Genomic DNA, 24,292 nt, shown 5'->3' on the forward strand with positions numbered 1-24,292 from the left:
AAGGTGTTGTCCACGGAATGATAAGAGATTCCGATCTTTGGAATATGATGACCAACATGGTGGTGCAAATAATGTCTGGCTTACAGCGCAACTGGCGAGAAGAGCAGCGAAACGAGACGCAGAGAGCAGCGCTTGACGTCGGGACGTCGAGGCGCTGATGAACCGGAAGCCAAGCTATCACAGGAATTGTCGGACTAACCTCGACACTCGATAACAACAGACTGATGAGAGGAGAACATCGGGCGCGATCGGATTAGGCTAGATCCTCCGTCGGGGACTAGACCGAGTAGAACGAGCGTTACGTAGTATCGGTGAAAAGTTGTCGAGGCGCCTGTGAACCGGAAGTCACCCTCCAACCGGAATTGCAGAACCGACCTTGACACTTGGCCGACCACCATCGAGTCGAAGTAGGCTAGATCCTCCGCCGGGAACTAGCTGAGTAGATCGCGGAACAGCACCGGCAAATGATCGTCGGGACGCCTGTGAACCGGAAGTTTCCTTCCACCGGAATCGCAGGATCGCCGCCGGGGAAATCTTCGTCAGAGTAGGATAGATCCACCGTCGGGGGCTATTCTGAATAGTGCGAGCGTATCACCGGCTTGAGTCGTCGGAGCGCCAGTGAACCGGAAGCCATCCTCCAACCGGAATCTCCGGGCCGACTTCGGCACTCTACCGGCCAACAACGGAGTATGAACAACGCGTAACGTTACCGGTTTCGGGAGATATTCCTCCGTCGAGGTACTCTCCATCGGAGTAGGCTAGCTCACCGTCGGGAACTAAGCCGAGTAGTATCGATCACGACGAACCGCCGGCGTTGGGTCGTCGGGCGCTTGCGAACCGGAAGTTACCCCTCAACCGGAAGACCGACCTCGGCATCCAACCGATCCGCCCGTAGAGCATGACGAGCAGAAAGATGGAGTCAAGCGCACCAAGAAAACACAGCAGCATCCATCGAAAAATTCTCACATGGCCCAGGCGTGTGATCGGCCCCAAAATGTGAGTGACGTTGAAGAGACATTTTGCAGCAAGATCGAATAGAGCAAGAGATGACAAAAAGGCATAGAGGCATCAACAAGCTCTCGGCCTCCTGAAGTAATCCAGGAGGATATCGGACTTGTAGCCCAAGCCAAAAAAAAGTAGCGTGGTACAGAGATGTTTTCCCCTTTTTTCCTCTGTTACCGCACTCGAGACGTGCATCCGCAGTAGACCGTTAAGTGAGAACCACAGAGCCTATACCCCATGTGCTCCCCAGATAGCCGGATTAGGTGAAATTTTCTAGCTTTGCTAGAAGTGCGAAAATGCTATATAAAAAAAGGCCTTGCGACTGTATATCTTGATTGGCTCCGTGATTAAATTCACAACACTGCTGACTAATGTGACACAAGGCATCACAAAAGCCACACCGTACGGGTTCAATATCATTCACCTCCAGTTTGCATTCTTTGCAATGTTTCTTTTCCATCGCCATTACTCTTGATTAGTCGGGAGATCGAGTGAAATTGATTCCGAGTTGTCTTCTATTTCACAGTCGGTTTGGGCTTTTGCAATACGCACAAAAGGTTTGCCTTTTCACGAAATAACGAATGTGATAAATTGGACAAAATGTATACTACGTTTAAACCACGAAAAACATCAAAATAACCGGCGACCATACAGTCGTTTAGGGTAGGTGTTTAATGAATTTTTGACAGAGTGTTAGACATTTCATTTATAGTAAAACCAAATGGAAGATGATCAGATGGTCAATGGTACCATATCAAAAACCAATATTATTCCGAGTTAGAATGTTCATCTCTAGATGGTAAGGAAGTTCTTCTTTCTCTTGGCATTACGTCACTGGAACAGGGTGATTGCTTCTCAGTTTATGGTTCAATGGGCTCCATCCCATTACCCCGAACGCCATTACCCCGAACGCCACTACCCCGAACGCCACTACCCCGAATGGGTTACTACCCCGAAAGCCATTACCCCGAATGGGTCATTACCCCGAACGCCACTATCCCGAATGAGCCATTACCCCGAATAGTATGAGATATAGTGCAGTATCTTATTTTGCGGGCAAAAATGCGTCTCTAATGAAAACTGGTAATTAATGGCGCGTAAAATTGGTCGGTAAAATATTCATCATATATTTTTCCTTCTTTTAGATGTCAGTTATTCTTTCAAAATATCTTGTTAGCAACTATCTTCCTCTCATTCTTTCTGAGACAGTGCCTGTTTATCAGCTCAGTGGGCACTTTCGTAGTTCAAGGGTTCATTCACAAATTTCATAACGCCAAAAATTGCCATTTTTGACACCTACCCACCCCCTCATACCATTTTTTGTATGGAAATCTACATATTGTGTATGGCCTGTAACATTTTGAAGACAACCACCCACAACATTTTTTGCCTCCTTCAGGATTATGAAATTTGTGAATGGGCTTTTTATAAAATAAGCCTTTTATTGACTGAGAGCATTCCTTGTCAATTTACCATTCTTATACATGTGCCTCTATGCCCAGGGACGCCAAGGAAATGTCCAATGCATATGATCCGCCACCGGAGGAATTCGAACCCGTAACCCTCAATATGGTCTTGCTGATCACCGGTATTTGGACTTCTTGGTAGTGTTCATATTTCAATTTTGTTTTTAAACAAATATTTTCCTTTCTTATGAATATAGGTTGTGCCATATCATCAAGTTATTACAGTGATCATTCACGTCATAGTTGCAAACATTTCACCAGATGTTTGCCCTTCTTTCTTAAATAGGCTGTTCTTTCAAGTATTCGTTTGATAAGCTAGTCACTAGTATTTCCACATAGAACAGCTTTTTTAAAGGAATATATCCTGAAGGCATTCACTAAAGTGAATCCTGCTATAATTCTAATCAGAAATTTTCCCTCCTTTTATCTTTTTGTATTAAAACAGACAGGTCTCTTATGGATTTGCTCACCACTTTTCTGCCATCATAATTTCTTCATTGTCTTGAATTAAAAAAAATATATTTGTAGTTATCTCATAGAAATTCTAAACTAATGATCCCACAAATCAACGAAAGTTTTTACTGTAGCGGCAATCAGAGGCCGCCGTTTTTTCTAACATGTACAAGTGTATTAACGTTTCCTAGCTATAACGGAACGATTGTCTATCAGGTTGGTCTTCAAGCGTGTTCCAAAGAACAACACTTGCAGTGACTATCTCAGGGTGATCTTCCATCGCCATCGTTTACGAAACAAAATCTTTACGAAGATCTTAATGCTAGTAGCCTGACACCTACAAAAAATGAGTAGAAGAAGTGGGTACCGATTTCCAATAAGAGACTTTACTACATCCTAATTTTGTGCATTATAGCTATACTTTTCATATTAAATTCACCCTTCTTTTTTGAATAGGCTGTACTTCAGAGCATTGCAATGTGGTTGTGCGAATCTCACAAAAATTAGAGGAGAAATCCAAAGAAAACTTAGTATGAAAAAAATATTTGCTAAAAAACTAGCTGCTTTTTTATCTTCTGATATTTGAAAAATACATAGTTGAGCCAAACTCGTTAAATACTCATAAGGAATCGTACAATGATCTCCCCACTCTCTAACTAGCATAAGCCTCAAAATGTTATGCATTCGGGGTAATGGCGTTCGGGGTAGTGGCGTTCGGGGTAATGACCCATTCGGGGTAATGGCTTTCGGGGTAATGGCGTTCGGGGTAGTGGCATTCGGGGTAGTGGCGTTCGGGGTAGTGTCATAGAATCGGTTCAATGACCACTTCCACAATTATTAAGGGGCAGGTTCCGTAATTGATTTATGGATTTTCAAAAGCAGTTTTTTCGTTCAAAATCAAGAAAAATTACCAGAAAATGTGTTCATTGTCTTCTGCTCTTCAACCGAAACATATTTTCATCAATAGTTATGAATACAAAAACTGCTTTTGATGTTTCGATATGACTATGATTACGATGATTTTTTGCCAAAGTTGTGATTGTCGCATTCGTATATCGTATGGCAGGTACGATGATGTTATATGCCCGGGAAAGTCAAAAAAATGTCCATTACGAGAAGATCCTTAACCGACCGGGAATCGAACCCAGATACCTTGCAGCATGACTTTGCTTTGTTGCCACGGACTCTAACCACTCGGCTAAGGAAGGCCCCATAGGAATTTACCGATTCCGAATTGGTGGGATAGTGGAACTCCTATCATTAAGTTAGAATATGCTTCTTATTCCGGAGCGGGAATAAACACGAGTGGCTCGATCTTCAGAATCTCAGTTCACCACCAGCTAGATATGCAAACTTTGGCCTAAGTATATGTTTGTGTTTTAACAGTGCAATTGTAATCCAAAAATACTTTGTTTTAATAAAGTTGATATAGTCCCTAACATTGATACACCGTGAATACTCTAATATCCCAAACTAACATCGTTTCAAGATTAATATTAATTATTTTAATATAGAAAAGTTATAAGTGATTTAATTTCGACATCGTTATGCGTTATGACACCTAAGTCTACGAAATAAACAGGATAATTAAAAACAATATTAATAGTCAACGTTTAATACGATTTAGAAAATACTAACTTGAATGATTTCGGAACTTGTATGCTATATAAAGAACAAAACAAATAAAAAAGCATACAGAAGAAAACAATTTGGAATCATCCATGAGATTGTAAAATAAGTTGCATAATTGTTTGATGATGGATTGATAGTTTCATTCCCCATTTATTCAGTTTGAATTTGGCACAAGCTGTTTTCACTTCCCTTCCGCGATGCCCATCTCCACAAGAAACAACAGCATGCGACAAATCCCCCAATAACTAAGTGGTTACAAAATTTAAAGCTCTTAAACACAAAGTTGTAAAACTATAACAAATCCCTAAAGTTTGCGATGAGCATGCAGTTTTCATCTCACGATACGGTTTTTACACCTTCTTTGGGGTAACTTTTCGTTCATCAGTTGCCTGCCTTTCCGAAGATGATATCATATTTGGTGGAAAACATCGCCCCGAACAACCAACGTAGCACCTAACACGTTTTCTTCCCCTCGTTGATACCGACTAGATACATGTGCTTACTGGCGCAAAAAGGTGAGAAGCAAGATAACCCTCTCGCCTATTATCGTAGCACACGGGTCACACTTTCCTTGATATCCACATTCTTGGAAGCGCTCTCTGGAGGTGTGAGGGAATACTTAACATCTGAACTTGAACTTTTGAAATCAGTCCTACACTATTATACCACTTTTTCCCCTGGTCCCGATAGACCCATGTTGGCTCAATTTCGATTCATTTAGATCCAGAAGGAGCCCCAAAAGTGAAAGTATCCTTGTCTGAGTGTTGAGAATGTGTGAATATGTATCAGTTTGTAAGGATGAGGTGTTTGTTTGTTTCCATTCAAAATCATTTTGTCAAACTCCTTGCTTCCTATTTTCCTTCGGTGTCACGTAACGCCGATCTAATCAGCAAAACGTGATATGAGAAAATTATGATGTTACTGTGTTTTCAACGGAGACACAGAAAGCGAACGGGACAAATGAGATTGCTAACATTTGCTACATATAGGGTTGTGGAAATGAAGATTCCCTCACCCCATCGGTCTGATAATGCAAATTGGAGATGATTTCCAGTAAGAAATACGTGTGTAAGTTTTTGAAATCGGTGGCACCACCTGGCAAGCTTTTAACATTTAAGTGATCATCCGGTGCTGTTTGGAAACAACGTTATTTAAAAACATGGAATTTCTCTTTTTGTGTGTTATCAAAACCAATTTCAATTCTTAAACACATGAATTTTCTCTGAGTGATGAAGATGAATAACACTGCAGAAATATGCTAGATTGGATGAGTATTTTGAGATATTATAGTTGAAAGTTTGTTCACATTTTATGTACAATTCAATCTAATTTTACGACCATCATCGGTCGCTCCAAAAAAATCTATAAGAAAATAAAATATTTATTTAAAGCTTTACGTTTTATCAGCCATTAAAACTTTTTTTATATAACTAATTGGTGAGAAAATTCAATATATTTGACAACAACATTTTCTTACGTTGCAGTTGCATAAATAGGTCGAAGTGTATTGGTCTGTTTAGTTATCGAAACAGTACTAAATGATACATTATTCATTTGTTCTAAAACATAATGAACATTATGAACCATGGAACAATTTAATTCCAATGTATCAGTAGTCAAATGCATTACAAGAGCTTACCTTGAGGTACAATGTCCCCTTTCTCACGGGTCCAGTAATTGATAGATTTGGGATACGCCTCGGAATGACATTCGAGTGTCATTCGCTGTCCTTCCACCGCACCGACAAGTTGATTCGGAACCGATATCATTGGAGCAACTGTGAATGAGAGTGTTATTTGTCGTTGGTGTCTTTGAACACTGGAAATATGGTTAACCTCTTACAGTGAACAATCAACATTACTCGTTTGCTGACGGATGGCGGCACACCATTCGACGCTATGCACAGATAGGCCCCCATATGCAGCCGATTGACTTTCGGTATGCTCAACGTTGGCCCTTCGACGGATTGTACTGAAAATAAAACAAAATAAAATAGAGGTTGTTTGATAAATTATTTTTTTTATTTCAATTTCTGTAGACAACTAGCAATTACAAAAAGGATACAAAGTCCGTATGATTTTGGCGGCGGTGAAGAAATTTATTTGCCAAAATTGAACAACTTTCAATTCATCATATCAAGAACGCTATTCATTCAACAATATTAATTTTTGATAAAATTGTTGATGAAAATTTTAATAAATTCTCATCAATTAATGCAATTTGCATGAATCCAATATTTCTGAGATAATAAAAAAAAAGAAATTGTTTCAGAAACTTCATTGAAGATTTCTCTACGAACTAATTTCTAGACAATTCGATGCGATACAAGCGATGTAATTTCTAAATGAGATCAAATTACATCACTTGAGATACTGCTTTTTGTATAGATTATTTTTCCGTTGTAACTTTTGAACTTTAATTTTCTGGGAACTTTTTGAGGAGTTTTCAAGAGAACTTCAGAGAAAATTTTTATATTGAATTCTTTGAAAAATCTCTCATGAATTGCCAAAAAATTGCCAGAAGAAATGTTTGCAAGAATCGTCAGAGGATTCCTAAAATAATTCCGAAAATAATACATTAATTTAAAAAATTGAAAAATTTCCGGCATCCATCTATAATCTTAACAGTTTTTACTAGAATTGCTCAGAATAATCGTAAAGATTTGTTTTTCAATGTGAAGTCTGTAGAAATGTTATAAGAAATTAGTGAAATCTGAAAAAATGTGAATCTTTGAGTTCAGGGAGGAGTTCTCAAGGTTTTTTTTAATTACTCAAAGGTTACATTTCATCAAGATTTTCTAAGAAAATACCAGGAAAAGCGCAGAGAAGGTATTAATGGAAGCTATCCATTAAGGGTATGCGATATTTTCCATGTCGATACGAAACGAAACGATATACGGAATTTTCAAAACTGTTCGTAGCGAAACGAAACCAATAACTGAAATATTCCGTAGAACCGATACGAAATTCAATTCCTCACGAAATGTTTCGAAACGAAACGAAATTTTTCTGAGTAGGGAAGGTGTACCAGTAATGGACATAGTGGTTCCCTATTTTTGTCTTCAAATTTTGAAAATTTTTGTGTGTTGTAGTAGTTAGATTTAAGAGCCAGTTCGCGAGAACCGCAACCCCCTTTCCAAGGGAAGTTGTATTGATGTTCTCCGATCTGGCTGAAATTTTCAGGGATTGTTCTGCTATATAAAAGAAGATGTTTTGCAAAATTTAAGATTTTTATATTAGGGGGAAGTGGGACAAAATAACCCCCAATGATTTCATGTCACTAAACATGCTAAATCACAAAAATTGTTATAACTATAGTAAAAGTGCACGGATTATGTTGAAATTTGGAATGATTACTCTACGTTATATAAACTTTAAGGTTGGCATGGTATTTGGATTTTGAAAGTACTTGAAATCGAGAAAAACGAGTTTTTCATAAAAATTTTAGTGATTTTCAAATCGATTTTTTTCTTGCCAACCGAACTAGGTCAAAAAACTAAATATGAAGTATTGTAGGGTAACTCATGGGCTTTCATTTGAGGTGTGATCCAGATATGCCGTTTCAAAAATTTTTGAAAATTTTTTTTTTTCGGGTAGTGTTTGAACTCAAGCCATTTTGCGAGTACCGCAACCCATAGAGTGGTTGTATTGATGTTCTCCGATCGAGCTGATATTTACAGGAGTTGGTTTCCTATATACAAGAAAATATTTCGCAAAATTTCAGATTTTTATATTAGGGGAAACTGGTACAAAATAACCAATAATGATTTAATATAAAAAAGAATACACACAATCAATTAAACTGCTATAGCTATAGTAAAAATGCATGGATTTGTATGAATTTGTATGGATTTGGCATGTTTACTTTTCGTTATATGAACTTTAAAATGAACATGGTACTTCGATTTGAAGAAATGTTTCAAATCGCGGAAAACCTGTTTTTTTGTATTTTTTTTAATCGACTTATTTTTTGGCAACCGAACAAGGTCAAAAAACTAAGTATGAAGTTTTGTAGGGCAACTCAAGGACTTTTATTTGAGGTGTACCGTGGTGAATCAAAATCCGGACGGTGTGAGCAACGGATGGAGGCCTCTTGTCGGTAATTGTTATACCGATTATATCATACCGTGTTGCCGCTGCCATATCTGAAACGAATGTCACTTCCTTGCATGTGATGATGTGTATACAGCCATTCCATGAAAACCCGATCTAGTGGATCACCGAATTCCGTGAAAATTTGCTATTTTGTTCCTTATTCGAAATAAGGATACACGTGTTTTTGGATTTTTAGATTAGGGTGACCATTTCCGAAATAGGGTACCCAGAAAAATCACGATTTTGCAAATTTTTTATTTAAAAAAAAAAATATCTTTTGAACCGTTCGACCGATTTTCAATATTTTTGGACGAAATGAAAGCTAAGGATTTCGACGTTTCAGGAAAAATTGTGAAATTCTACAAAAAATGTTTTTTACATGAAAAAGAATCAATAATTTCCGTTTTTTCGTGTTTTGAAAGCCTCGGGACCAAAGGGACTATTGCTGTTCATTTTTTTTCTTGAAAGTTCAGTTAATTTTACGTTTACTGTCAAATTTTCAGCGGTGTATGTTTTTTAGTTTTTGAGATATATTTTTTTGAAAATAAAAAATCAGTCATTTTTCATCGGCACACACTGTAGGTGTCAGCGCATTAGATTTTTTATTTTTTTAAAAATCATAACTTTTGAACAGCACAACCGATTTCCAATCTTTTTTTATGGAATGAAAGCTTAAGATTTCAACTTTTCAGACAAAATTAAAAAATCCGAAAAAAAAAAATTTTCACCTGAAAATATATAAAAAATTCTTAAATATATAAAAAATATTTTTTCAAAATTCTATATTTATTTCTGAAAAGTTGAAATCTTAAACTTTCATTCCACAAAAATAGATCGGAAATCGGTTAAGCTGTTCAAAAGTTATGATTTAAAAAAAAAAATATTTGATGCGCTGAGACTTACAGTGTGTACCGATGAAAAATGACTGATTTTTTATTTTCAAAAATATATATCTCAAAAACTAAAAAACATACATCGCTGAAAATTTGACAGTAAACGTAAAATTTTCTGAACTTTCAAGAAAAATTGAAAACAGTAATAGTTTCTTTGGTCCCGAGGCCTTCAAAACACGAAAAAACGGAAATTATTGATTTGTTTTCGGGAAAGAAAACATTTTTTTGTGAAATATTCTATTTTTCCTGAAAAGTCAAAGTCTTTAGCTTTCATTTGGTCCCAAAAGATTGAAAATCGGTCAAACGGTTCAAAAGTTAGAATTTTTTTAAAAATAAAAATTTGGCAAAATCGCGATTTTTCTGGTCACCCTATTTCGGAGATGGACACCCTAATCAAAAAATCCAAAAACAAGTGTATCCTTATTTCGGATAAGGAATAAAATAGCAAATTTTCACGGAATTCGGTGACCCGCTAGATCGGTTTTTCATGGAATGGCTGTATAACAAAAAGGCATTGCACCAATGTTTTCGTTAGCAGCCTCGGCAGTTCAGTAGTAAGATTGTGGAAAATTGCATTTTCCACGAAAATTGTGTATTTTAACAAAATAAACGTACTTTTCAGTAAAATCCGTTTATTTGTTACAGTAGTTCTTATGATTTTGTGTATTTTCCGACCCAAAAATATTGGGTGTCATTTTGACCCACTTTTCCCTTATGAAAAGTGTAGTTCTGCCAAATGGGTTCCTCCTTGAATAGTAATGAACAAATCCTGAAAAACTATAGATTATTATTAGATAGCTGATAAACTTTAAATTGTGCTTATTGTAACTTGGTTACTACAACGAAAAATACAGCAAATCATAGCTAAAAATCCGGACACTTTCAATTCAAAATCCTTCATTTTGAATTGCATATAACGTAAAGTAAACATGCCAAATTCATGCATTTTTACTATAGCTATAGCAGTTAAATTCATTTTGTATCCTTTTTTTCATTATAAATCATTAGTGGTTATTTTGTACCAGTTTCCCCTAATATAAAAATCTGAAATTTTGCGAAATATCTTCTTTTATATAGGAAACCAACTCCTGTAAATTTCAGCTCGATCGGAGAACATCAATACAACCTCTCTATGCAATGGGGTTGCGGTACTCGCAAAATGGCTTGAGTTCAAACACTACCCCGAAAAAAATTTTTTTTTTCGAATATTTTTGAAACGGCATATCTGGATCACACCTCGAATGAAAGCCCATGAGTTGCCCTACAAAACTTCATATTTAGTTTTTTGACCTAGTTCGGTTGGCAAGAAAAAAATCGATTTGAAAATCACTAAAATTTTTATGAAAAACTCGTTTATTTCGATTTCAAGTACTTTCAAAATCCAAATACCATGCCAACCTTAAAGTTTATATAACGTAGAGTAATCATGCCAAATTTCAACATAATCCGTGCACTTTTACTATAGTTATAACAATTTTTGTGATTTAGCATGTTTAGTGACATGAAATCATTGGGGGTCATTTTGTCCCACTTCCCCCTAATATAAAAATCTTAAATTTTGCAAAACATCTTCTTTTATATAGTAGAACAATCCCTGAAAATTTCAGCCAGATAGGAGAACATCGATACAAGAAGGGGTTGCGGCTCTCGCGAACTGGCTCTTAAGATATATCTTGATGTTAAAACATTCAAAAAGATTAGGGAACCACTTTAGCCATAACTGGTACACTTTTCCTATCCCGCGAAATTTGTTTGAGTTGTGATAATTTTGGTATACATACAAATTCATTCAATTTGTCAGGAAGAGTCCTCCCTCTTTGTCGAGCTCAAAATATGTGTTTTTTTTTATATTTCGTGCATCTTACTACTAAACTTCAATCGATTTCTGAACAACAACTGAAAAGCAGACTCTGTCCCAGTTGGAACAAAAAGCCAGAAAGAAGAAGAAAATAAGAACGGAGAAATTTAATTGCTGAAGTATTAAATAAAATAGGAGGAAGAAGAAAGAGGTTCGACTGATGTGAATTTTATAGCTACTGGATTCGGCACTGCAGTCTTGGGAGGAAAAACATCGTTTTGATTCCTCCCAAGACTGCAGTGCCGAATCCAGTAGCTGTTAAATAAAATAAAATTTCAAAGAATCTATGAATTATACTTATCAATCATTCCATGAAAAACCGATCTGGGTTACCGAATTCCGTGACAATTTGCTATTTTCTTCCTTATCCAATATAAGGATACCGGTTTGATTCATATTACGAACACTTAAGGCCTCAGTGGAGTATTAACCACCAAAAAGCATATAAAATGAATTAATCTGTAGGATTCCTCCGCGTTATCGAGTCTCTAAAGCACTTAACTTTCGAATGGCGAGTGAAGATTTTGATCCCGCAACATGAATAATTTTGAATAAATAGAAATGTGTTCACTTTTCATGATTCTTATTCCGGACGCTTCCTTACATTTGTCTCATATTCCGGACGTTTTGATTCAAATTCCGGAAAGCTCGTGAAAATCATAATTGGAAAAGTCAAATCATTAACTGAAATCGTCAATCCACTGAAGAGACGTCTGAGGCAACTGGACATCATAAATTTTCATAGATATCTATGAAAAATACTTAATAAAATGAGCCTCGAAAGTGAGAACTTTTGAATGACAAAAATTGAAACATTTCTCGTGAAATGTTTCCCATACAAAGTAGAGTGTCCGGAATTTGAAGCTGTCCGTAATATGAATCAAAACGGTACACGTGATTTTTGATTTTTTTAAAAGGGTGACCATTTCCGAAATAGGGTGACCAGAAAAATAGCGATTATGCAAAATTTTTGTTTTGTTAGAAAATTATAACTTTTAAACAGCTTGACCGATTTTCAATTTTCTTGGACGAAATGAATGCTAAAAATTATGACTTTTCAAGAAACATATTTAATTTCACAAAAATTGTTTTTTCTCATGAAAAAAATTAAAAAATTTCCGTCTTTTTGTGTTTCGAAGGCCTTGGGACAAAAAAAAAAGGCTATTGCTGTTCTCATTTTTTCTTGAAAGTTTACGTTTATTTTACGTTCACTGTCAAATATTCAGCGATGTATGTTTTTCAGTTTCTGAGATATATTTTTTTGAAAATAAAAAGATAGTCATTTTTCATCGGCACACACACTGTAGGTCTCAGCGCATTCGATTTTTATTTAAAAATATCATAACTTTTGAACAGCTCAACCTACCAATCCTTTTTTATGGAATAAAAGCTTAAAATTTCAATTTTCAAAAAAAAAAATTAAAACTCAGAATTTTTTTTATAAATAATTAAAATAATTTTCTAGTTTTTTATGAACTTTTTATATTTTTTCATGATTTTTTTTTTCAGAGTTCTATATTTTTTTTTGAAAAGTTGAAATCTTAAGCATTCATTTCATAAACATAGATTGGAAATCGGTTGAGCTGTTCAAAACTTATGATTTTTTCTCAAAAAAATCTAATGGGCTGAAACCTACAGTGTGTGCCAATAAAAAATGACTGATTATTTATTTTCAAAAAAATATATTTCAAAAACTAAAGAATTTACAACGCTGAAAATTAACAGTAAACGTAAAATTTTCTGAACTTTCAAGAAAATATGAGAACAGCAATCTCTTTTGTCCCGAGGCCTTCAAAACACGAAAAAACGGATTTTTTTTATTTTTCTGTTCACGTAAAAAAACAATTTTTGTGAAATTAAATACTCTTCTTGAAAAGTCAAAATCTTTAGCTTTCATTTCGCCCAAGAAAATTGAAACTCGGTCAAGTGGTTCAAAAGTTATAATATTTTAACAAAATAAAATTTTGCATAATCGCTATTTTTCTGGTCACCCTATTTCGGAAATGATCACCGTTTTAAAAAAAATCCAAAAACACGTGTACCCTTATTTCAGATAAGGAAGAAAATAGCAAATTATCACGGAATTCTTGGATATTTCCATGATTCACTTTGGCCAGGGGGGTTTTTCTCGACCGAATAGTCTGTAACTTTGCAATAATATACGCCTTAGTACGACGCATAATGAGGTCAAACATCCGTAGCTTAAAAAACCCCACTTCCGAAGTTAATCAAAAGTGCCTAGAATAAATCCAACTCCTTATAGTCAATAGAGATAAATTTGGAAGAACTGCAAGATTAATGAATTGCAAGAGATATTGCTGGAGGGACTTAACACGGACTCCCTGTTCGAGTTTAATTAGGAGTTCCTAATCAATTTCTTGGAAAAATCCCTGGAGAAAATGAGCATTAATTTTTGAATTGCTGGCAGAATTAATGAAAAAATCTGGAGGGAAGAAAATGTTTAGAGTAATCCATGTGGAAATTACTAAAGGTATTTCCGGTGGCTTATAGCGAATACTGGAGAAATGGTCGTATGCAAATATCTGTGGAGGAATTTCTGAACGATTTTTGTGAGATTTTTTTTGCGGGGTTTTGAGATTGTTTCATTTTAAAATTCTTGGTTTAAAACTGACTATAAAATCAAATTATCAGTTAATTTTGAACTTTGAAAGTATTTTAAAAATTAATTGAAAATTATGAAAAAAAGTGCAGATTTAATAAACATAGCATTGAGGAACTGAGAGTTAGATTGAAAAGTTCATTCGTCTTCGTCAGACAATCCGTTTTTCCATGAACGAAATTATATGTTTGTATCTTGCGGTTCTGATGTGCGAAAAACCGTAGAATAAATACTGTTGTGATTTTAATTTTGAAATACCTTAGGTACCTCATCAAATTTGGACCTAAATCCGGAAAAATCAACAAATTCAAAATAAAAAAAATGCATGAATCAAAACAATAACTCATTTGTGATTTCTCCCAAAAAAAAAATCATGAAATAAATCGATCGAAATTATAAAGATTTGTAGCTTTTATGTCATTACCCAGTATTGTAAAGGTAAAAATCAATGCCTTATCAATGCCTTATCAATGCCGTATATTGCATCCGATAATCATGAGTGATCAATATTAAACAACCAGAAAAATGCTTTTAATGTTTTTAATTGGGGACCGTGCAGAAATTATGAAACACTTTAAGAGATATATAAGAGATAAGTGAAACACTATAAGAGACACTATAAGAGAAGACTATAACACTATAAAAAGAGGTGCATCGTTGGATCAGATCTATAAATAGATTAAATCAATAAAGTAAAATAGGCACACAGACTCCGTACTAAAAATGAACAGCTGTCAAATTTGAATTCGCTTAGATGATGCCCAAATTGGCAAACACGAGCTCAATAGGTTAAGAAAACACGAGAATAAAATATGTACGCATCTTCCTCGATTAAAGTGAGAATGAATCAAAGACATACCTTAAAATTTCAAGAGCACAAATCTAAATAACCGGTGGTTTGTCGTACGATGCTGTTGTTGATTTATATCAAGAATTGGGTTAGACGTGAATTAGATCACATCACCAACCATAGGTGACTCCCAGATCATTATCTAATCCCATTAACCCGATATCCTTCCTGTGCTAATTGTGGGGATGCAGAAGATTCTTCCCAGGCAACCTAAAGGTACGTAGGGTAGGTGTACCAGTTATGGACATAGTGGTTACCTATTTCGCCATACGGGATTACTTGAATGTTTTCACATTTTGAAAGATTTTGTGTGTTTTAGTAGTAAGATTTAAGATATATCTTGATGTTTAAACATTCAAAAAGATTTAAAATGTGAAAGCTATCGAAATTTCCCGTATGGCCAAATAGGGAACCACTATGGCCATAACTGGTACACTTTCCCTATAACGAAATCACCTGGAGGCTTTGCATGTGCAAAATTTCACTTATAAGGTGTCGCGAAAAGGCCATCTACGTACAAAAGTGGAGGCCGTTTACGTGCATATATTATGTGATGAATAATAGCATACAATGCGAGTTAATATATTTCCTTCTGAACTAATCTGTGTTCTTATGCGACTTAATTTATGATAACAAATGTTGATTTGACAGCTGCTACGGATTGATTCGGCTTACTTTGTACGAGTGTACGGGACGAAACAAAAAAGGTACAAATGAACTCAAAAAAATGCGTTTTATGCGAGGAAACTCATCAATCTGACGATATTATCCACCGTGTTTTACGAGTTCGATGTAATTTGTATGAATAAACGAGTTATTACATGAATATTTAAGCGACTTCTGGTTGTCTGGGTTCGGTCTCCATTAACATAGTGTAGCAACTACTACCATACACATCGATGCTCATGCTCAACATCTAGCCCGCGAGAATATTGCGAAATGCTCGGAGTAAAAGCGTGCGCTATGCCGTTTTTGTTCGAAATTAAACACGGAATTTCGCGAAAATCTGTTTATTCCGTTTGTTTTTTATTTTCCGCGGAGATATTTTTACAATTTGGCGAAACGAAATGAAAGCGTAGCATAAAAATTCCGCTTGTATAAGTTTCGTGGAATTCCGTGGAATTTCGTTTCGAAGCGTGTTTGACGGAATCATTCGGTATTTTGCTTACCCTTACTATTCATGAATCCTGAGCAAACTCCAGGAGCAATTACTAAAGAAATATCTTGAAGAATACCTAAAGATATCTGAAGAAAAAAAAACTGGATGAATTTAATTATGGACAATGAATAAGAGAAAAAGGCTTCCAATACATGTTAATCCTAAGGGGCCTTGCTAAGGAGTAGCATTCTCGACGAATGCTTGCAGAAATCCCTTTAAATTTTTCAGTTAGTTCTTGGCTAGAACTCTTCAAATAATTCCTGTGTTTTGAAGAAATTTCTGGGAGGATTCCAAAAATGCATTCCAGAAAATACTTATAAGTATTGCTAACGACTCATTGCAGTTATCCAAAATGCTCCGAGTATTTTTCGAAGAATTCCAGTATTAATTCATTTTAAGTTAACTTGGTACATCCTTAGAAAAACGTTTTGAGTTCAATATTAGATTTTTGGCACATTCCTTATATAATATATTGCCGATTATTCATCAAACATTCAAATTATTGGTGATGAGATATATGGCAGAAAATTAGACTCCTTTTTTCGTAGGCCAAGGCCTGGTTGGGGGGTGGGAGGTGTGTAGTCAACGCCCATGCCCGCTCAGGCTACGGCCGTGAGTACGACCAATGAATTTTCGTTATTTTTTTTTTCAAGTAATTGTGGGATACTAGTGCCAAGTCGCATTTTGGGTAACAACGTCACCAAGAGTAACTTACGGCTTCGAAATCACTCGATCATTTTCGGTAACCAAATTTGAAACGTTAAATTCACTGCTTTTAAAACACACCAACGATTACCTTAAAATTATTATTCAGTCTGTCAGCTTTCTCCTGATTTTTCAAAACGATTTCGCCAGAAGTTAAAAAATGTCAATCTAAAGTGATCCTGGACAAAACAATTGAAAGTGGATTTTTTGAAATCATCAACAAATAAAGCAAGATGTAATGGCTAAATCTCACCCCTTTTCTTGAGCAGAAATAAATCATTTAGTAAGCTTGTGATTTAGATTCAATAAGTAGCTGTGAAACCATCCTCATCACCCAAAAAGTTATTTTCGGAGGAATAAGAAGGAATATGATACCACACAACATGGAGAATTCCAGAAGTGAGTAGTAACAACTTCATCAACAAATGATAGGAAAAGTAAACAGTGCATCAATACGAATTCAATTCGGATCCATGCTAAACGACACGTCTCCAAACCACACAATTGCACAAGTGGTGATAAATTTTCAATCGAGTCGAAAATTGGATCGAAACAATAAAGTTGTCATAAAACAAAATTATTTTCATTTCCCTCACACGAGAGCTTGAGTCGACTCGGTTAAGGGAGAAACGTCGAAACAGGAAAAAAATATAACACGATCAATGCAAACAAGCTGTCTCAAAAAAAAAACCCAACACAATGTTTCCATCAACATCACCGTCGCCAAGCGGAATGATTTTCCACATATTGTCGAACGGAAATCGAAACGGCAACAGACAGAACACGAAAAGCACGTGTACAAACTACGTGGCTTGATATAGGAGAACTGAACAATGAAAACAACTGTGCGTAAATATAGTAAAAATTAATAGCCAGCATGTAACAAAATGCTCCGCAATCAGGTTCAGTTAGTTCAATCGCTTGATTTTTTGTGCCTTGCATTTTTTTAATTTTTCGGGTTGAATCAGAGCCGAGTCAAAAAAAAAAGCCGTAGACTTAAACACATTACGTTATTTGTCTGGAAGTATAAAAATTACATCTTATATTACTTTGTCTTGGAACGCTCTAATTTCAATATAATTATCGAAAAAACACGAAAATTGCATAAAATTCCACACCACGTCCCTTAAGTTACATTTACGAAGGTTACTTTTAGGAAGGTCATAAACCAATTGATCGAACGAAACAAGTATTGATATTAACCCATATCCGCCCAGCGTCCTAAAAATAGGACAGAAGTCCCGATCACCCAGCATCCTATACATAGGACAGTATTTGTAATGCAAATATCTTGCCACTAAAGCGGTTGAAGAGAAAACTGTTTTCTGCAAAATTGATCACAAGACTGCTGACCTCCACTTGGTAAATATTTCACGGTGCTCCCCTGACTGTTATTATCAGAAAAAAATCTCCATCAAATCTGTGCTCACCAGTCGTTTTCTATAGTTGCATGTCTGGACAAAATTTCAAAAAAATCGTGGGGCTCGGTTTGAAGTTACGCCCTTTTAATTGTATGAGTCCTGAAATTCGAAGGAAATGTGGACTACTGAAAAGGATTTTCTTTGTCCGTATTTATCAGATGAAATATACCATCAATATTTTGTTCAAAATTTGTTTATTTGATTATTGGCAACTTATGAGTGAAGTTTTGAATGAAAAGATCGACGAAATTTTGAATTATGTCTTTTGGAGGTGTAACCATTGAAAGCACTAAGTTTAAATAGAATAATTATGCATTCTAAAACAGTTAATCATGTTTAAATGTTTTCAATGAAACATGGCACTTACATGCCGCAAAATTATTTCAGAATTAGCTGATTTTCCATAGACTCAAGCGCTATAAGGCATTAGGCCAATTTTGTATTATAAAAAATGTTACAGCTCAACTAGTTGACTCCTCAGGTGTTCCAGCAAACTTTGTACTGACCCAGAACTTAAATTTTGATTGCTGAGTAATGGTTTATTGGACAAACCATGGCACTCTAGATCAATGTTAATATTTTTGGGATCATGTATTGAATACATTATAATTTATAACATTTAGATGTTTCACAAATTAACAATTTTACTAGTGGGTTTGCCGTGCTTATCGATCACACAAATACGTAAGAGCCGTGGATAAACAAAATAATGTAAGAATTGTATGAATCCATCATTCTCAATTAAACTCATGAAGAGGAACCCTCAATACTTGAAATACTCTTTAGAAGAGTAAGAAATATCCATTTTTATTTGGTTTTATTGAACTATAACACTCGCAGAGCTTAATTTTACATGTCTTCCTTAAAAATCAATACTCACATCAAAACTCTCTTGAGAAAATTCTACCCCATGACCCAAAATATCATTTCCTCGAATGCCTTATCCTGAATTCCATCACCGTGAACGCACCATTACGCCAAAATCTGTTGCCTCGAATATGTAGTTATCTTTAATGACCTATGATAATGGAATTCGAGGTAATGCCGTTCTAAGGATTGGAACTCGAGGTTAGGGTCCTCAGGTTTATGGCATTCGTGGTAATGGAATTCTAGGTTAAAGCGTATAATTTTAAAAATATATATGAAATATGGTAAACACAGAGTTGTCCAAAGATTCTTTGTAATATACAGTTACCGGAAAATCGTAAATTTTGTTGTGGCCCTGTTACCATAACTTGGTTTGAAGCTTACACAAACTGAATATTTTTTTTAACTTTCATTTTATTCGGTCACAAACTTTGCTTGTGAAGTTAAACTCACGAGCTGCAATTAACAGTGAAGGCAAAATTCGACTGTGTAAGTGCTACAATTGGTCTATACTTTTCTTTCATTTTGTATCGCTGCTTTCTACGTTGTTGATTTAATTTTCTTCCATACAGTACTCCATACACTACTGAAAAACTTACCAATGTAATATGTATAAGTAAAACCAAGTATGACGGATTGCTACTTAGAACAGAAAACTCAAGGCTGAAAGTATTCTTCGACGTATACTTACATTTCGGTATCATTGAGTTGCATGTAGAATTATTTGAATCGTGAGTACATGGGCTCACCAAACTACAAACTATCCAGAATATTGTGCTACAAAAACTAATTTGGTAACATGATGAAATGCTCCGCAATGCCTTATAGCGCTTGAGCTTATGAAAAATCAGTTAATTGTGAAAACAGCTAATGACATGTGAGTGCAATGTGTCAATAAAAGCATTTGAACATGTTTAACTGTTTTAGAATCCACATTTATCATATTAAAAATTAGTGTTTTTAATGATTATACCTCCAAAAGGGCGAAATTCAATATTTCGTCAATCTTCTCATTCAAAACTCCTCTCATATGTTGCAAATAACTAAATAAAAAAATTTTGTACAAAATATTGATGGTATATTTCATCTGATAATGAAAACCCGTTCAAAAAACCCAAATTTAATTTGAAATTCAGGACTTAAACAACCAGAAGGGCTTAACTTCAAAACGGGCCCTACGATTTTTTTTTTTAATTTTGCCCAGACATGCAGCATAGCTATAGAAAACGGCTGGTGAGCACAGATTTGATGGAGATTTTTTTCTGATATTAACCTTCCTAAGGTGTTCAAAAAAAGTTACGTTTAAGGTGTTCGGGTCATATTGACCCGGATTTGGCATACGTATTTCGCAGCCGTTTTTTCACCAAATATGAATGTTTTTGTACTCAAAATTATCGTCAAGGCTTATATTTTGTGAATCTGGCTAAACATCTTGGTTTGGTTGGACTTGGCCGCTCAGAACCGGTGCCAAAGGGACCAAGGTTTGGCAATTTTTGCAAGAGCATTTGTGAGAGCAAAATGCATTTGTTGTGAATTGTGACACATAGTATTTTGCCTGAAACGCATTGAAAATGGTATCTAATCAACTGGTTAGTTGTTCAGGGCACTACTGGTTACCAAGTGGCCAAGGGGCCAATCCCGGAGGGCATTAAAACGGTTCCCAGGGCATCCGGAGTAGTGGCCAATTTATGTTTTCGGTGGAACCAAGCCGTGCGGCACATCAAAATTTGCAGAATTTTACAACAAAATGATCCAAGATGTTGCTATCTGAGTATGGCAGCATTGCCCATATGGATTCCCGTGGCAGATTCTTGGGTTCCCTGGGGGGTCCTGCGAAAGTGGCCAATTCATTCATTTGATAGAACCATATCATGCGACCTATCAAAATTTTTAGAATTTCATACAGAATTCATTAGAGATGCCTTCAGTTATCTAGGGCAACGTTGGCCACCTATTGGTTCCGTAACAGGTTCCGGGATTCCCGGTGAAGTGGTCAATTTATGCATTTGATGCAATCATATCATGCGACACATCAAACTGTTCAGAATTTCGTACAGAATTCATGAGATATTCACTTAGTTATCCAAGTCACTGTTGGTCGACACAGTGGTTCCGTAGTAGGTTCCGGAATTCCGGAGAAATGGCCAATTCAAACATTTGATAGAACAAAGCCGCGTGACACATAAACATTTTCAGAATGTCATAGAGAATTCATCAAAGATATTTTCAGCTATCAAAAAGTAACATTGGCCTTCTAGTAGTTCCGTAACAGGTTCCGAGATTCCCGTATAAGCACCAAATTCGATAAAAATGGTGAAGCTGAGCTGTGCAAACATCAAAATTTGATGAATTCCATACATAATATATCAGAGATCTCTTCAAGTATTGAACGCAACATCGGTGACCTAGTGGTTGCGTAACAGGTTCTGGGATTCTTGGATAAGTGACCAATTCTAAAATTTGGCTGTGCAGTACATCATTTTTTTAAATTTATTACAGAATTCATCTGAGATATCTACAAGTATCGAAAGCAACATTGGTCACCTAGTGGTCTGCCTATACTCGCATAACAGTCCTATTTATTTAGGGAATCCCATAGAATATGGGACTGTTATGCGAGTATAGGCATTGGTGCCGTAACTATTCGTAGTCAATTCATTAATTTGATGGAACCATTTCATGAGACTCATCAAACTTTTAAGAAATTCGTTCAGAACCCATCAGAGATAATCCGTAGCAGGTTCCGTGTTTCCTGAATAAGTGGCCAATTTATTAATTTAATAGACCTGAGCCGTGTGGCACATAAAAAAATACAGAATTTCATAGAAAATTCATCAGAGATATCTTAAAATAACAGCTTCTGGAATTCCCGAAAATGTGGCTATTTCAAACATATAATAGAACTACAGAAATTCTCAGAATTTCATACAGAATTGATTAGATAAATCTTCAATTATCTAAAGTTCCATGAGTTCTAAAAAAAGGCCTATTCCAATAGTTGATGGAACTGAGCCTCGTGGCACAGCATAGCTTATAACTTTTCTTGAGCATCCATTATAAATGTCTGCAGTTATCTCAAATAAAATTGTTAACCAAGTGGCCTTGTAACAATTTCCAGGAGAAGCGAATGAGTAATCAATTGCTTCCCATCAATAATTGTAATTTCATAGATTATTTATCAAAGATGTCTTTAGTTATCTCCAATAGCATTGGTCACTCAGTGGTGTATAATGTCAAAATTTTATAGAGAACTAATCAGAGATGTCCACAGTTATCTAAGGTGACATTAGGGCCCTTTCACAAATTTCATAACGCTGAAGAGGGTGGGTGGATGTCGTCTTGATGTTACAGCTCATACAAAATTTGGAAAATATTCATACAAAAAGCGTCAGAGGGTCGAGGGGTGAGTGTCGAAAATGGTCATTTTCGGCGTTTGAAATATATGAATGAACCCTAGTCACTTAGTGATTACGGGAGTATTGGGTAAATGACCACTTTGAACATTTTATGGAACCTAACCGTACGCCTCATACAACCTTTTAGAATTTAGAATTTTATAGAATAATGTGTTTAGTAATCATGAGTATTTTTTGCTACCTAGTGGTTCCGTAACAGGTTCTACGAGTTACGGACTAGTGGTCAATTCAAATAAATTCTACAAATCAACATTTATTAAATTTCATGAATAATTTATCGCAGACATTTTGAAGTGCAAAATATAAATTGATGGTGTACTAACCTGCTCGGAGAACCACAGAACAATATCTATTTTGCTTTTGGTTTCGTGTACTACTAGAATACTTTGATCTGATTGTTTTATTCAATGATAGAATGATTCTCAAGCCTGCGGTAGAACCCTGCCGCTACCGTAGGAAAGAAAGTTCTCAAAATATCCGCAATATGATAGTCTTTACGGCTTGGCTTATAAGGAAATATTTCAGATGATTACACTTATTTATTATCTGCTTAGTTCTCTATAAAATTACGTAAGATTTTATGGTTATGATGACTTTGTTCTGTCAAAAGTATAAAAATTGATCGCATTTTTATTTTCCTTCGTTTCACGTGTTCCCAAATCGATAATAACTTTTCAAAAGTGCGTAACTGCTTTGGAAACATCACCTTTCATCAAAACTGGTGATCGCATTTGATGGGAAATGTCAAGTATTGCTAGTTTTCCGAATTTCTGCAAACAGTTCATGGAACACCAGGTGACCAATATTCCTTCAGTTAGCTGGTGAATTTTCTAATCAGTCATGTACATTTTGATATTGACCTTAGCACATACACCAAATGTTGTATGAGACAACGGAAGGTATTTATGATACCTCGAAAAAAATTCATGGACTTTTTGTATTGGCTTTTTTGGTCAATGATACCCAAGATAACTGTAAATATTTTTGATAAATTCTAAATGGAATTCTAACAATATAATAATAATAAATTTTGATAATCCACTCGGCTCTAAGAATTATTTGGATTGATCGCTTTTTCGGGAATCACGGAACCTGTTACGGAAACATTAGGTGGCCAATGTTACTTTAGATAACTACACATTTTTGTGATAAATTTTCTATGTAACTCTACAAATATCAAAATGCCACATGGCATAGTTCGTTCAAATGTTTGATTTTGGCATTTATCCGAAAATCCTGTGCCGGTTTCGAAAGCACTAGGCCAATATTTCTTTAGAAAATTGAGTATATTTCTGATGAAATCTGTATGGAATTCTGAAAAATTTGATGTATCGCATGATATGGTTCCTTCAAACGTTTGGATCGGCCACTTATTCGGGAATTCCTCAATCTTGACCAATATTACCTTAGGTTATTAAATAAATCACTGATAGATTTTGGATGAAATTCTGAAAAGTTGGACATGTCACATGTTATGGTTGCATCAAATAAATAAATTGACTACTTCTTCTAGAATCCCGGAACCACTAGGTAGTAGAGATGGTCGGGTTTCACTTTTTTCCAACCCGAAGCCGACCCGTACCTGACTTATTTTAATTCTTCAAACCCGGACCATTCCTGTACCCGAGATCGAAATTGAATAGCAAACCCGGACCCAACCCGAACCCAAAAAAAATGCTGTTCAAATCCGAACCCAACCCGAAACCCGAATATATATTTTTTTTGCAATAAAAACCCGAATCAATTCCGAGTTCAAAAAGATACTATTGTTTCTATCGTTTCCCAATGCATAGAGAAGCTTTCAGGTTGTTACACTTTTCAAAATTCTCACCGTACCCGTACCCGATAATTGTATA

At 35.6% G+C, this 24,292-nt stretch overlaps 1 protein-coding gene across 6 annotated transcripts in view; it reads right to left on the reverse strand.

Moving 5' to 3' along the window:
• The window catches only part of LOC5568034 (opioid-binding protein/cell adhesion molecule homolog), a 232,708-nt gene that overhangs the window by 59,961 nt on the left and 148,455 nt on the right, over window positions 1–24,292 (reverse strand). For all 6 annotated transcript variants that reach the window (XM_021844513.1, XM_021844515.1, XM_021844514.1 and 3 more), the window contains exons 6-7: window positions 6,396–6,524; window positions 6,193–6,330 (exon numbers count right to left, since the gene is read on the reverse strand). In XM_021844513.1, coding sequence (XP_021700205.1) covers window positions 6,193–6,330; window positions 6,396–6,524 — 267 coding nt within the window. The remainder of the gene's footprint in view (window positions 1–6,192; window positions 6,331–6,395; window positions 6,525–24,292) is intronic.

Source organism: Aedes aegypti, chromosome 2 (assembly GCF_002204515.2).
Source record: "Aedes aegypti strain LVP_AGWG chromosome 2, AaegL5.0 Primary Assembly, whole genome shotgun sequence".
NCBI classification, from domain to species: domain Eukaryota; kingdom Metazoa; phylum Arthropoda; class Insecta; order Diptera; family Culicidae; genus Aedes; species Aedes aegypti.